The following is a 16,732-nucleotide window of genomic DNA, read 5'->3' on the forward strand; positions in this document are numbered from 1 at the left end:
ATTACAGCCATATCTGCGTTGTCTACTGGACTGAATTAATTTTCCTTCTACATTTAACTGCACAACACCAACTGTACATTTAGTCTGTATTCTACTCCCCTGCCAAATAAGTTCAAACCCTCTTCAACAGCACCAGCAGACCTCCCTGTAAGGATATTGGACCCACTCTGATTCGAGTTGAACCTATCCAGCTAGTACAGGTTCCACCTGCCCAAGAACTGCTCCCACTGCTCCAGAAGTTGGAAGCTCTCCATACTGCACCATCTCTTTAGCCACACATTCATCTGACCAAATCTCCTATCCCTGTTTCCTGCTCTCTTTTAACATACCAGAGCTCTGTTTATTGTGATTTGTTTCGATCACCAGGTTCTGTTTTGCCTTCCCTGTAAATTCAGGGGGTTCTGCTTCCTGTTCCCTTTGAATTGACAGGTGCTTCACCTGGAAACACTCTCTGGGTCAGTGATGATTCACTTGCACTTCAGCCAACCTGGTGCTCACAATGTGGCCTCCTCAGTACTGGGGAAACCAAATGCAGATTGTGTGACCACTTTGTGGAGCACCTGCACTCCATCCGGTAGCCTGTTGCTTTAATTCCCCACTCTGTCTGTGGCCTCCAGCTGTTACAACGAGGTCCAACGCACCCTTGAGGAACAGCACCTCATCTTCCCTCTGAGCACATTGCAGCCTTCTGAGTTAAATATCAAATTATCACACATCAGATAACTCACACTGCCTTACTGTCTGTGAAAACACCGGCCAGATCTGTCTGCCATCATTTTGGCTCCATGTCTCTCTTTCTATTAGTATCATCTGGCCTTCTGGGAACGTCCTTCTGCCCCCACTGGGCACGTCCCACTGACCCTGCTGAGCACGTCCCACTGACCCTGCAGGGCACGTCCCACTGACCCTTGCTGGGCACGTCACACTATCCCCGCTGGGCACGTCACACTATCCCCGCTGGGCACGTCCCACTGACCCTGCAGGGCACGTCCCACTGACCCTTGCTGGGCATGTCACACTATCCCGGCTGGGCACGTCACACTGCCCCTGCTGGGCACGTCCCACTGTCCCTTGCTGGGCACGTCACACTATCCCCGCTGGGCACGTCACACTGACCCTGCTGGGCACATCACACTGCCCCTGCTGGGCACGTCACACTATCCCTGCTGGGCACATCACACTGCCCCTGCTGGGCATGTCCCCATCGGGAAAATCCCCATTACCCTGCTATTAGCCACACACAGCACAAAGAAGGCCAATGGGCCTAACTGGTGCCTGGATGCACCTGGTCTCACCCTACCAGAGATATATCTTTTCCCACCCACCCCTCCCCCGCTACTGACAATTAATTTGTTTCCCCTCTTTCCCATTTCTGAGAAGAGTCAAGGACATAAAACCAGTTGCTTCTCCCGCCGCAGATGCTGCCTGACCTGCTGATTGTTTCCAGCATTTTCTGCTTTTATTTCAGGTTTTCAGCATCTGCAGTATTCTTTAAATTTCCTTTTAATCCCACCGGGCTCTTTTTCTCCTGCTCCCTTTAAACTCACCGGGATCTGTTTCCCGCGCTCCATTTAATCTCACTGTGTTCTCTTAGGTTCTGTTGCCTGCTCCGTTTAAACCAACCGGAGTAGTTTTCCCCTCTCCTTTTAAACTCACCTTGTTCTGTGTCCGCTCTCTGCAAACTTGCCCCGCTCTGTGTCCGCTCTCTGTGAACTCGCCCCATTGTGTTTCAAGCGCCTTTAAACTCTGTGGTTCTGATTACCCCTTCTTTTAACTTTACCGCCTGCTCTAATAAACTCAGCGTCTTCTAATCCCTCAACTCTTTATATTCCGTTAGGTTCTGCATCACGCTGCCTTTAATCTCCCCACTTTCTCTTTCTCGCTTTAAATTCGCCAGGGCTCTTTCCCATGTTCCTGCCAAACTCGCTGGGATCCGCTTCCCGCTTCCTTGTAATTCAGTGGATTCTGTTTCCCAGCATCTGTCACCAGCTCCTTACAAACTCACGGCTTCTGTTCCCAGCTCAGTTTAAACTCGTCTCTGTGTCCTGCGCGTTCTTCAAATTCACCCGGTTGCGTTTCCCGCTCCCTTTAAACTAGCCCAACTTTGTTTCTTGTGTTTTTTTTAAACGTCCCTTATTCTTTAAAACAGCACCCCGGTCCCCGCTCCTCGCACTCCCTGTGAGGACAACGCATCGGACATTTGGCAAACGTTTTTTTATCACCTCCCGGCCCAATTTACCATGCCCGACTCTTGTACCAATGGAGCCTCCGCACCCCCCCCCCCCCCCTTCCCTCGCCTGTTTCTGCAGTTTTAGCCCTAGGGTGCGGGATCGAGCTCCACATTCTCCCCGCTCTCCGGGCGAGGTAGTCTCCTCTTTGACTCATTGGACACTCACTCGTGTTGGTGGCCTCGATTTTTCCTCTTGGAAGAACCCTTTATGGATCTATCCCATGAAAGCCTTCTCCAATTTTAAGACTTCCATTAACAAACCTCAGTTGTCCCTCTTCCAGGCAGAAGGTTTTGATCTTTTCTAATTGGCATCGTCGCACAGCTCCAGAAACATCCTTTTTTTGCACGATCTCCAATGCTTCAATACCTTTTCCAGATAGGTGTTCAAAATATGGACTGGCCAAGGCTTCGAATATATCCCACTGGAAATGACCCCTTTTAATTAAGTGGTCATATGAACCTGTTCCACTATTTTTAGTGACTGGGAGAGTCCGAGGGCTCAGGCTAAGACATGGTCTTTCCAAGGCAGAGTTCCGTCACTACAATATATGCTGAATGTCTGAAGTGAGCTCACCACTGTAACATGGACCTTCTTCAACCTCACTACAGATTCTTTGCCTTCTGATGATATGCCCACCGCATTGCTAACCCATCCGTCCACAACGGAGCCAATATTGAAGACTGGCGCCAAGCAAGGTTGTGTCATCACACCAATGCTTTCCTTAATGTTTCTCACACAGTGCTCCTCCCTCACCTTCGACAAGCTCCCACTGGAATGAGACTGATCACCAGCTCTGATTGCAAACTGTTCAACCGACAGCAAACTACATTCCAGAGCCAAGACACCTAACCGCTGTGGTCAAGCTGCAGTATACAATGTATTCGAAGATCCTGCAGCTCATATACCAAAGGAAGGGCCTTACACTCCACACTCACAAGGCCAAGGTCCTCCACTGACCTGTCCCCGCTGCATCACACTGTCCCGCAACAATGAAAGGTCGTGGCAAGATCCTGAAACACATGGACCACTTCCCATATCTGCTTCGGAGAGTTGGAGTACCTAAAACCAGCACCTCAAGGCGCTGGGGAGATACCACCAGCTCTGTCTCCAGTAAATCCTCCAAAACCACAGGGAGGTAAGCAAGTCAACATCCCCAACAATTAAGCCCTAATTACATTCAATGGGTTCCATCGGACAGACTAGGTCTTTTGCATGCCTCACCCCAGGCTCCTAAACACTCTATTCGGACCCCTGAGATAGGAAACGGTAGCCAGCCGGGTAGAGGAAGGATTCGACATTCCCAAGCCTCGCTGAAAACAAAAGCAATGTCCCCAACCACTCCTGAGGATCTCTGGTCCATGGTCATGAGTGGAGAAGGAGCATTCGAGATGGTATTGACCAACTGTAGCGATGCATCGGGAGTGCACAGAAGCCCAGGGGAAACGGTGGAAGGGGTGAAGCACCTCTGAAGCTACCATCTGCCCGTCCCTTCTGACATTGTTCCCACATTGACCTCAGCAGTCACCTCAGAGCCCACGGAGAGCAAGCGAACCAAGTGACCATCGCCCGCAATTCGCCAAAGGCCTGGTGATGTGATAGCGGCAAGGATTCAAGGAGTCGAAATCTATCCCCGGTTATTTGGACTAACCGAGTCAGCAAACCCTGGCTGTACCCTGTGCTGTATTTATGATGATTTGTTTAACTGACTTTGATGGGAGCAACACCCGGTCTGAGACTGTTTTTCCTTTTAACGTGAACAACCCTCCATCAACGTCTACCCGCCATGTCCTCAAACGAGGGAAAGGAAAAGGTTTGTAAATTGTGAAGGCAGCTTTCTAGTAAAACAGCCCACTAGATATATGTCCTCGCCTCAACTCCCAGAAAAAAGATATGGCGAGGATTTTTCATTCCTGATTTGGCTTAAGTTCTAAGTTCCATTTCCCCACCGATGTCTTGTCTGGAAGCTAGAAATTATACTGGATTTTGGTAAGAATTATTTCATTCACGTGCATTTGCTTCCGGTACAATACTTTACCATACCCCACCAGAGCGGAATCATGGAACAACTCCGATGGAAGCGATCTCCCTCGTCAAGCGCCTTGGTGGAACTGTTAATATTGTACCAGGAGCAACCCACCTTCTCCCTCTGACCCAGACCTTGGGAGACACAAACCCTTGCCCCTACGCAGGGATATATCCAAGATCCAGGTCCACGTGACCCAACCACAAATGAGGCCGAGCTCTGGAATTCAAACAAGCCCCCTCATTGGAATTGAGCGGCCCACGGCTCTACAGCCTCGTAATTTTCAACCGTTCTAACTACATTCTCCTCTGTCCTACCGCATTGCAAGAACTGTTAGTTATTCAGAGGTGATCTGGAGAGGACGCTGGCCATCGACCGGCGGGCTTACACGCCAGTGTGGAGCCCCTTCCAACCTCTCCACCTGCCTGCATCTGCCTCCAGTACTGGTTCAAGCCCGTAGGTAAGCTTCCCAATGCCGGAGTCGGTCTGCACGAAACGTGTCTCAGCCCAAAGCAGTGTTCCTCAAGGAAAACAACAACTGTGCTCAATGTTAAGTGATAATCCCCACACACCCGCTGTAAATAAGAAGCAGGCCCGGGTGGAGAGGAAGGGAGAGCTATCCGAGTGATTTTCTCCGTAGGATAAGAATTGGATTTATTTTTCAAGCCTATTAACTTCTGCCAAGAGTCTTGACTTAAACATGATACTATAATGTATTTACGAGAGTGAGAAAAGAGAACTCCTACCAAACAAAGGAGTTAAATGAATGTCACTGCAGATGCCCCGCTGTTTGGTCTGATCACTAGCAGATGTACATTAGAAAATGTTGCAACTGGAGGACCTGCATACTGGACCAGAGGCACTGGCAAGATCAGGAAAATGCATCAAGTCATTGCTGCACTGGGCTGTGACTGGAAGCCAGAATTCCCCGAAAAGGCACACAACTCGGTGAAGACCGACGCCACTCAAGATTGCATCACCGCCCCAACACTTGCTTCTATCTTTCTCGCTGCCACGCTACATCTCACCTCCTCTTTCCCACCCGTCCCCGAGCCTGGAGTGCAAAGTCGCTTTCATACTACCTCCTAAAACGCCAGGCCTTTCCTTAATTAAAACGTACCAATTAGAAATCGCCGCTTGGCCTCGTCCTCCCCACCTCTTGTGACCTCCTCCAGATCTGCAAGCTTTGAACATTCCATCCCCAAATCTTCCTTCTTCCCCGCCTCCCAACCCCTTATGACGTGCAGTAGTGTCCACAGATGTCTAAACCCATTTTTGGGAGTTCCCTCTCTTAATTCCCACTCTCTGCTCCTTGAGGACATTCCTTAAAACTTACCTCTCTAGCTACTCTTTTGGTCAGCTGGCCTATTACCTGGTGCTAAGTTGCCATCAATTTATATCTGAAAATGCTCCTGAAAGTCACCTAGTTAACCAAAGATGCTGTGTAGACAAATCCCAGGGCAAACTGAGGATTATTCACTGAGAGCCCAGAAACTCTGTGTAAACCACACTCTGCCTGAACATCCCCTGAAATCCAGTTGCTTCCACCTCAGATCTGCAGAGCCAATGCCATGCCATGGCAACTCAAGGAGGCAGCTGGTAGGCAATAGAATGGGTTGTCACCAATGGCTTAGTAGACCACTCTTGCTTCTGAGGCAGAAGATCATTTCTCCAAATTGCAGGTCAGTAATCCTGAATGGTCCTGAGCAAAGGCTGTACCATTGGAGGAGTCTTTCAAAGGAGGTCTTAAACTGAAACCCCTTGTTCTCTCAGCTGCATATAAAAATATCCCATGATACTAGTGGAAGAGATGGGGAGATCACCTCAATATTTATCCCTCAAGCAATATCACAGAACTAGATTATCAGGTCACTATCCCATTGCTCTTTGTGAGAGCTTGCTGTGCACAACTTAGCCCCTGTGTTTCCTGTATCAACCTAGACGAAAGAAAGACTTTACAGAATTTAAGGTGCTCTGGGAATCTTTGATTTTGCACTAAAGAAATGCAAGGCTGTTTTAAGTTTGGGGGTCCTCCGTTGTAAGCAGAAGATACATTCACACTGAAAAATGGAATTATGTTCTACAGTCTCAGGGTAACAGTTACAAGAGCAACTTGTTCTCAGTGGTCTTCTCCAAATTTCTCATGTCCCTGCACATCCCTACCCTACAGTGCCGAATTCGGAGAAACAGTTCATGTCCAACTCGGACACCTGGAGAACTTGGATCTGGAATGGAAGCTGCTCTCAGCGAGGTGTCAGACTATCACAACAACCCAGGTAGAGAAGGGAACCTGATGTCCTCACCTGGTCTGATCCCATTCCAGATCTTCTCCAGATGCTTGAGTCTAAACTGACCCAGCACAGTAGTCAGGTCAGTAGGTGCCTGCACCATGACCTTGTTAACTCAGGACGGAAAGCAAATGCCACACAAGCCAGCAATGTCTAAGAATTTATTACTTGACTTTCATTAAAAAAAAACGCAATTTGACACAAATTGCTAACCCATAGCCAGCTGGAGGTGTAATGCAGATTCCATTTCTACCCATCCTCAAGGGCCTCATTATAGCACTAGATAGGGTCAGCTTTAGTAGGCACCAGTTTTCCACTGTCTCTGCAGCTCTGGGTAACATTGCAGTAGCTCTTCAAATCAATTGGCCAGTCAGACTAGGCTTGGCCAGCAGCCTTGGTCATCTCTACAACCATTCTGGTGAACAGAATTTCCCTGGACAGATCCTTGCTTAAGACTGAAGATCTGTGTAACTGTAATCTTTTCGCAACTGATCGTAACCATCCATTCCCTGAGCATCTAACAAGCCTCCTAACCCTAAGTACACTGCGCGTTCCTCCACCTTTACACCAACTAGGACTATTCTGCAGGGGCCTGTACACTTGAAGAGACCTCTACTTTCAGTTGACAGCCCCTTACCCTTCCATATGCAGACAGGAGTGAGACAATTGCATTTCCTTTCAACCTTTCCCAGTCATAGGCCATCCTAGGACAGCCAGTGCAGTACTGGTTGAAGCATGGTCACTGAAGTAGCTAATCTGCTACAGGAAGCTCCCACAAACAATGTGACAATGACCAGATCACTTGATTCAATGAAGTGGATTGAGGGATTGGTATCTGTCCCAGGACATTGGGGAGAAATCCTTTTCTCTTCACTACAGTGTACAATAAGACCTTATACTTCCACTGAGGGTGCAGATTGGACTTCAATTAATGTCCCTTCCAAAAGGTAGCACCTCTGACAGTGCAGCATGCCCCTGAGCACTGCATTCAGATTCAGATTAGTTTATTGTCATACACACCAGAGTGCAATGAAGTTCCTTGCTCATGCGAAGCTCACAGGCCAAACAGTACACATGATAATAATAAATACAACAGTTACAACAGAATGGTGCAAAGATTGTAGTGTAAAAAAGTAGTGCAAAAAGAAATACTAAAGTGACAATAACGGAATAACAGAGAGAGGTAGAATTAATATAGGCGTGGGACAGCTTTCTGACTTCAAGGATAGAGTGCTACTAGGTTAAGAAATGCTTGGCAATAGTTTGTTCATCTTATTTGAATTGAATTGCGATAAAATACTGCTTCAAACATTATTGCATGCAATCCGTACATTCAAATGTAAACTCCCAGCTCAGTTAATGAGTTCCACAATATGCTTGTGTTTGTTATTCCAACTGCAACAGGCTGTTAAACAAGCATAATTAAAAACCACCATGAAACAAATACATTTGTTTATTACTTGTTCATAAGATTTTGTTCCATTATAACGGACTTTCAGTTTGGCACTGGGAAGATCACTAGGAAACTTATCCAAGAAACTCTGCCTCTGACATAGGATCACTTGAAGACCTCTGCTGGGTGGATTTCTTACAGGATTGCAACCAAAGGTTTTGTGAATGTTTTCTAGAGGGCTTATTTATGATCAGAAATAAGTTTAATTTCATATAGTTAAGTTGAAATCAAGCTGTTTGATATGAATTAATTAATTAATTAATTAATTAATTAATGGGAAATTCTCTTTCTAACTTATTTCAATTTGGGTACACTGATGATGCATTGGTAATGTATTGGTATCCAGTCTTTTGGGATCAAAATATGGAAATTTTCTAAGCTGGAACCCAATAAAGCACAATTCTTTAATGAGAATATATTTGAATTGTGAAATTATTATAATTCCTTCCAATAGAACACTGGAGATGCAACAATATAAAACTGCTATTGAAATAAATTAAAAATACTGAGCAAATGGGTCACACAAACCTGAAGGACGCAAAGTATTTTCCAAAATCCAATGTATTACAGACTTATCAAACAATATTTTATAGCACTGAAAGTATGTGTCTCATAACCTCTCAACTAATCACCAGCAGTGTTGCAACATAGTACAATTCATTCTGAAAACCTTTTAAGGAAATAACTCAAGACTGCATCAAAACTTATTTATTTCAATAAGCCAAACTCAACTTGAGAGCAGCATCTGTGCTCAGATTGGGTGAGGCTTATTGGTGAGTTGACCAGTTGTCAACCATTCTGATTGTCATCCACATACCCATACGGAAAAGGAAAGCTCAGAAGAACCAGCAAACATCAAGGTAAAGTGGTTAGACTCTCTCTTGTCAGAGACATCATTATCGAATGCTTGTGTGGTGCAAATGTTACGTGGCACTTACTCAGCCTATGCCTGAATGTTACCCAAGTCATACTGTCTGCAGGCACCAACTGCTTCATTTGCTGAGTTGTGAATGGAATTGAATATTGTGCAATCATCATTGAATGTCCCCACTTTTGACTGTATGATGGAGGGAAGATCATTGAAGAAGCAGCTGAGAATAGCTGGGCTCAAGACACTGCCCTGAGTTTGAAAAGCAAAAAAAACCTGCAGAATTTTGCTTATCAAACTGAAAAGCAGGAAATACAGGAAATGCAGGAAACCCTCAACAGGGCAGTAGAGTGGTGATCCAAGCTTCACTCCATCTTCTCCCAGATGAATAGACAAGTACCTTGTCACCCCACTTATTCAGAAACTGTTTGTATGTGAGGACCCAGGTCCCATACAACACACTACGTGACTGCATATCCACCATTGCTATGGTGTGTACAAAAGTGCAATGTTAAGTTGTTCTCCCCATTACTGAAACTAGCACCCAAGACTGATGTTCCCTACTCTAAAGTATGTAAGTGTAGGTGTATCTTTAAGAACTAGGAGTACCATGTCCTCTGACACTTGACACAGTGCTGCACCAGGCACTGACTGGTTGAGAGTTTACTCCCTCCAGTAAGGGGCACTCTGCTGATGGAGCTACCTGCTATTTGCCTTTATAAAATGAGGAGGTTCACAGAAGCTACATCACAATTACAGTTCCTATTTGGTCATCTAGCATGGAGACAGGCCCTTCGGCCCACAGATGCTGAGCCACACAGTGTGGGGATAGATGTCTGAAAGGGAGAGTGAGGATGAGATTCAGGAAGGAAATTGCAGAGCTCAGGTATGGGCAGCCGTGTGCACCAGATACATATGGGGAGGACCATGAGTACAGACTCGGTCAAAGACAAAGGGGCTGGGAAGGGTTACAGAGATAGGGGTGTGTAGGGTCCAGAAGGGGTTACAGAGATGGGGGTGCGTAGGGGCCAGAAGGGTTTACAGAGACAAGGAGGAGTGTAGGGGCTGGAGGGTTACAGAGATAGGGAGGGGTGTAAGGGCCAGAGGGTTACAGAGATAAGGAGGGGTGAGGGGCTGGAGAGGGTTACAATTAAGGTGGGATTAAGGCACTGGAGGAGTTACAGGGATAGAATGTAAGAACATGAGAAATAGACATAGGAATAGGCCATTTGGCCCCTCATGCCTGCTAGCCATTCAATAGGATCATAGTTCATCTGTTACTTCTGTGCCATCTTTTGCCTCTCATCTTCTCATCCAGATTCCCTTAATATCCGAAAACCTATCTATCTTTCTCTTGAATATACTCAGTGACCAAGCCTCCACAGTGTTTTTAGGTAAAGGATTCCAAGGATTTACCATCTGGGTGAAGAAATTTCTTCTCATTTCCGTCCTGAATGGCCAAGTAGAATGATCCTAGGGCCCCTGGTTCTGGAACCCCAGGCAGGGAAAACATCACCTCTGCATCTCCCCTGTCAAGCCCTGTAAGAATTTAGAATGTTCCAAACAGATCATCTCTGGTTCTACTAAACGCAAGTGCATGCCCAGATATCTTAAACCCCTTATGTATGACAATCTTCCATCCCAGGAATCACTCTGGTGAATCTTCACTGCACCCCCTCATTCACAAAAAACTGCACATCTATCCTTAGGTACAGAGACCACACTTGTACACAAATATCAGATGGAGTCTCACCAGGTACTCATATGAAAGATTTTACCCTTTTGCTCAAATCAATAAAAGCCAGCATTATCTCTGCCTTGCTAATTGCTTTTGTACCTGCATGTTAACTGATACCCAGGTCTCTCTGAACATCAACACCTTTCAATCTCTCACCATTTAAGAAGTGCTCAGCTTTTCTATTTTTTTCTCCCAAAATGGAAGAAAAATATGGAAAAACAGACAGTTTCATCTCACATTTTTCCATATCGCATTTGGTCTGCCTTGTCTTCACCCATTCACTTGGCCCATCTATATCAACCTGAATCTTCTCTACCTCCTCCTCATAGCTCACACGTGCCACCCAGCTTTGTGTCAACAGCTAGCTTGGATATATTTTACTTTGATCCTCTCCTCCAAATCACTGATCTCAGTTGTGAACAGCTGGGTCCCCAGAACCAACCTCTGCAGTACCCCACTAGCCACAGCCACCCATCCCAACAAGGTCACACACCACTTACTCCTTCTCTCTGCTCCCAGTCAAACAAACAACCCCCAGTCTGTGTGGGTATATTACCCCACCCCTTGTGCTCTCATCCTTGTTCAATAACCTCTTTTTCAAAGGCCTTGTGGAAGTCCAAGTCTGCTGGCCACTGGATAGTCAAACATAGTTTTGTTTTCATAGATCCATGTTGACTCTGGTCAATCTCATTATTTTTGAATTTCTCTGTTTCTGCTACCTTTATAAGGTCTAGCATTTTCCATTTACCATGATATCGGGTTAACTGGTTTGCAGTTCCCTGTTTCTCTTTCTCTCTTTTCTTTAATCATGGGGTTAACCTGCTACTTTCCAATCTGTGGGAATCATTCTAGAACCTACAGATCTTTGGATGATAACCAGTACATTCACTCCCTCCATCGCCACTTTGTTTAAACCCCTGGGATGTAGGACATCAGTCCTGGGGAACTTTTGGCTTTCAGTCCCTTTAACCTCTCCAGTTTTTTTTTAACTAATGTTAATTACCTTCACCTCCTTGTTCCTCTAGACCTAGTGCTAACTGCTTCAGCAAGGTTTTCTGTGTTTTCCATGAAAGCCAATGCCAAATATTTGTTTAATTTCCTTGCTGCTTCCTCATTCTCCATTATAACTTCCCCATCTCAGTCTGTACAGGAACTACACCAACTTTAGCTCATCTTTCCCTTTTTACAGACCAACAGAAAATTTGCTAATATGTTTCTCACTAATTTATGCTCATTTCCTGCTTTACCTTTCCTTATCCATGCCTCAGTCCCCCTTGCCTGACATCTGAAAATTTCCCACTCCTTTTTGGCTGACATTATAAACTTTGATCTAAGACATTCTATAACTCGTTAGTCACAGCGGGACCATCTTATCTTAGGCTTTTGTGCCCTAAGGGGTATATTTGCTACAAACTATGTACTAATTCTATAAACGTTTCCTTTTGCTTATTTACAGTCACACTTATTAATGTAGTTTCCCAACCTACCAACTCATACCCTTCCAATTTGTTTTGTTCAGATTTAGGACACTAGTTTCAGATTCAACTAAATCACTTCCAAATTTTCTCAAAAATTCTCTCATATTACAATAAATCATCCTAAAGGCCAATGAATACAAGGTTATTAATTAACCCTTTCCATTGTACAACACTAGATATAAAGCAGATCCCATTTATAACCAGATATAAATAGATATATTTATAGATATAAGCCATTATAGATAAATAGACATATAGATAAATACCATTTATAGATATAAGCAGATCCCATTTGCTCCCTCAACATCCTGATCTGGGAAACCAACTGGTTAAAATAAAAACATGATTTTATTCTCCAAACTATCACTGCTTATTTACTTTACACAATTTATATGCATATTAAAGTCTCCCTAGACAATTGTATTAGCCCCGCTACATTTGCTTCTCATTTCCTGATTTGTACCATGCCTTACATCAACACAAGGTTTGGAGAAGGAGTGCGGGTTTACAGAGCTGGGAGGAGGTGTAAGGGTTGGAGCACTCTAGGGATAGGAAGGTCTGTAGGGGCTGGAGAAGGTTACGACATGGTCTGGGCCACAAAGGAGTTTACATGGGGGGGGGTGCGGAATTTGTAGCTGGAGGGCACACCTGAGAGAAGGACGGGGGAGCAGTGTTTCAATGAGGGAAGAGTGTAAGGGCAGGAGGAATTAAAGAGATAGGGAGAGGTGTAAGAGCTGGAGATGGTTACAGAGATAGCAAGGTGTATAAAGGCTGGAGATGGTTACAGAGATCAGGAGTGGTGTAAGGGCCAAATGAGGTTATAGGAACAAGAAGGTGTACAGTTGGAGGGGGAACAGGGATTGAGAGAGATGTAATGGCCAGAGGGGTTTACAGAGGCAGGGAGGAGTGTAAGGGCTAGAGATAGATACAAGGTTAGGGAGGGGTGCAGAGGCTAGTGGAGTGGATTTGCAGAGATAAAGGGTTGAGGGGGTGACAGAGATAGCTAGAGACATAGAGGCCAGACAGGGTTACAGACATAGGGTGGGGTGTAGGGGCTGAAGGGGGTAACAGAGACAGGGAGGGGTGTAGGGGCTGGAGACAGTTACAGAGATAGGGAGGGATATATGGGCTGCAGGGGGTTATAGATATAGGGAGAGGTGTAGAGACGTGGTGGGGGGAGTTCAAGAAACAGGGATGGGTGTAAGGGCCAGAGGGGGTTACAGAGGTAGGGAGGGGCGTAGGGGCTGCAGGTGGTTACAGAGACAGGGAGGGATGTAGGGCCAGAGGGGGTTATGGAGGTAAGGAGGGTTGTAGCAGCTGGAGGGGGTTACAAAGGTAGGGAGGGGTGTAGGGGCTGGAGGGGGTTAGAGAGATAGGGAGGGGTGTAAGATCTTCAGGGATTTACTGAGATAGTGAAGGGTGTAGGAGCCATGGGAGCAGGGGCGGTTATAAAGCAACATTATAGGACCAATATGAGTCCTTCATTTCTGGATGCTCTCATACAACTGAAGAGCTGAAGCCATTTGAAACAAATTTTAAAGGTTCATATTCTCAGATTAATGTAAGGATTGTGGAGGTGCGAGCTGCCTTCATAAACCACTGGCCAGATGATACAGGGGAAGTTTCCTAGCCACTTGAGGGCAGTTGAGAGTCAGCCTCTTGGTGTGTGACTGGAGTCACAAACAGGCAGTCTACCCTCCTAACAAGTCACCCACTACAGCTCCCCTGCCACTGAATATCCATTCACAAGCTACGTATTGATGCAAAGTACTCCCCTTATTTATTAGTCTGAGAAAATAACCACCACACTATAAAATACTGTTCAATATTGAACACCACTCTCTGATTCAGTGCTGAAACACTTTCACAGTACCGGAGTTTGCATCACATTTAAAGCACTTTTCATATCCCAAAGCCAATCACTCACTCAACAAGTATAGTCACATTGTATTGTACGAAATCAGACTGCCAAATTCTGAATAGCAAGATCCCACAAACAGCAATGTAATAATGACCAGATTGTGACATTCATTCAGCAATAAATTTTGGCAGTGACAAAGGGAGAGCTGGCTGCTCTCTGTTAGCAAAGTATCCTGGAACCAATTACACTCGTGAGCTGGCAGACAAGACCACAGCTAACATCTTATGTGAAAGATAGATCCCTCATAGTACAGCACACCCTCAGTACTGTTCACGCATGGTGCAACACTCCCTCAGTACTACCCCTCCCACAGTGTGACACTCCCTTAGTACTGCCCCTCCCACAGTACGTGTTCCCTCAGTACCACCTCTCCCACAGTGTGACACTCCCTTGGTACTGCCCCTCCCACAGTACGTGATCCCTCAGTACCACCTCTCCCACAGTGTGACACTCCCTCAGTACTGCCCCTCCCACAGTGTGATACTCCCTCAGTACTGTCAGGTTGGCTCCCACCCTCAATGCCAATGAATGTTCAGCACTTTGGCATCAGGATACAGCTGAGCTTCAGAGCCTGTGGCTGTTCACCATTGGAAGTGGTAGCACTGCTGGGAACTGATCACAGGAATTCCTTCCCCATATGGGGAGGAGCAGGGTACATTCATTCCCTGAGGCCCTGATTGGACTCCAACACCGTGGGCTCTTCTTTGTAGAACTCCACGTTCTATTGGGACCTCTCAGCTCCACCTCCACCCCCAGGCAACAGTGGTGAAATGAAACAGGTCTCAGGAAGGGGAGGGGTTGGGGCAATGGGCAAAGGAGAGGGAAGGTGGGGAACAGACTGGAGAAAGGAGATAGGGGAGGAGTAGGGTTCAGGGAGAGAACTGAAGGGAAGGGGAGATTGCTGGCGGGAGCGGTTTTCGGGATAGATGTAATTGGAGAAAAGAGTATAAATTGGGGATGGGGATTAGGGAGAAGGGATTGGGAGATTGATTGTGGACCAGAGAGCAATTGAGGAGAGTGGGTTGGGAGTGGGAGGGGGTTTGGGGAGGGGAAAGGGAATTGGGGAGGGGAGAGGAATTGGGGAGGCGAGAGGGGTTCGGACAGGGAGAGGTGATTGGGTTGGGGAGAGGGATTGGGGAGGGGAGAGAGTATTGGGGAGGGGGAGGGTTTGGGGAGGGGAAAGGGTATTGGGGAAGGGAAGAGATTTGGGCAGGGAAGAGGAATTGGGGAAGGGAGAGGAGGGTGGGGAAGGGGTTAGGGAGGGGGAGAGGGTTTGAGGAGGATAGCGAGATCTGGGGCAGCCCGGGCTGGGGAGAGGTAAGATCTCCCTCTCGCCCATCACTCAGGGCCGTGCCCGGGGTGAGTGGCTCCAGTCCCGGGCCAGATCCGCAGCGGCTGTGGAGAGGGTGGGGTACGATAGGGCTTGCACCCGCTCTGCTGGACTGGGGAAGGGGTGGTGACCCGGGACAACAGCCGGGACAGGGGAAGTCCTCAGCGCGCACACACACACACACACACACACACAGCGCTGCGCCCGGGACCAACTCTCCGCGCAAATCCGCAGCGCGCCCGGTGCAAGTTTGCGGACTGGGCCTGGGGTCCCGCTGCCGACACTGACCTCTCCTACTCCGCTTGCCTCGCTGCTTCAGGCCGTGTCCATAATCCATGCAGTTCAGAAGAAGCAGCGCCAGAGAAAGGAGTCGAAAATGCATCTGTGCTCCGGGGCCGTGCGGTGGGATCGGACCGTGCCGCCGGACCTCTCGCTCACTCTGCGCTCCGCTCCCCTGCACCCAGCGGTGTCCTGCTTCCTCTGACAACGGTCGGGGGGTGTCCCGGGCTCCGGCCGCTCTGCCTGCACCCCCCAACCCCCCCTGTGTACACGGACCGAGTGACTCCGGTCTCAGGCACCTTCCAGCCGCGACATCCTGGATGGGGCGAGCCGGCGCCCAGACAACCGACCACACAGAGCCGCTCCCAGAGCACTCACCGCCCCCTTCGCCTTAAATCCTGCCCCGTCTCCGCTGGGTCAGGGGCACCGAGGCTCCGGGCGAGCCCGGGAGGAGTTGGAACAGTTAGCCCGGGCTCCGGACCGGAGCGGCGAGGATCAGTGCAACATCGGCGCACGGAGATGTGCTTGGTACCTCTGGACAGCGGCTGTCCCGGCCCTGCCTCTTGTAGCGGCTCCTCGGATGACGCTGGGAGCTGTGGTACTTGCTGCTTAGGGAGGGGGGAGAGAGAGGCAGCCACGGCTTTTCAGTGCAAGGTGCAAAAAGGTTTGAGGACTAACAGGGGGTGCTGTGCTCCCGTCTCACATCATCTCGCACCACACAGTCTTACTCCGACCGCCTCACATCCACCGACACGCGAGCATAACACCAATGGGTGCAGATGCAATTAAATCATTCGGGCCCAAAGCTGCGCGCATTAATTTTGATAAATTGCGTTCAAGGTTGGGACTGAGGACTGGGATAAGTTAGAATTGTGAGACGCCCGTGTAGGGACTTCAGATAAAATACTCGCCACTTGCCCGCAACAACTCTCTGGAAATCCACACCATCCAGGATAAAGCAGCCCCCTCCGCTCCGCACCCCGTCCACCAGCCACCCCACCCCTGAACACTCGCTCCCTCCACCACCGGCGCACAGTGGCTGCAGTGTGCACCATCCACAATGTGCACCGCAGTTGCTCGCCGCGGACAGAAGTCCCCAGAACCCGCCACTTCTCCCATCAAG

At 47.8% G+C, this 16,732-nt stretch overlaps 1 protein-coding gene across 2 annotated transcripts in view; it reads right to left on the minus strand.

Moving 5' to 3' along the window:
- Positions 1-16,455, minus strand: part of rspo2 (R-spondin 2) — an 86,989-nt gene extending 70,534 nt beyond the window's left edge. The window contains exon 1 of one of the 2 annotated variants that reach the window (XM_052023370.1): positions 15,619-16,455. In XM_052023370.1, the coding sequence (XP_051879330.1) occupies positions 15,619-15,712 (94 nt within the window). In that variant the 5' untranslated portion in view covers positions 15,713-16,455. The remainder of the gene's footprint in view (positions 1-15,618) is intronic. The other variant, XM_052023369.1, reaches the window with a different exon arrangement.
- Positions 16,456-16,732: the final 277 nt, after the last annotated feature.

This window comes from Pristis pectinata, chromosome 9 (assembly GCF_009764475.1).
Source record: "Pristis pectinata isolate sPriPec2 chromosome 9, sPriPec2.1.pri, whole genome shotgun sequence".
In the NCBI taxonomy this organism is placed as follows: domain Eukaryota; kingdom Metazoa; phylum Chordata; class Chondrichthyes; order Rhinopristiformes; family Pristidae; genus Pristis; species Pristis pectinata.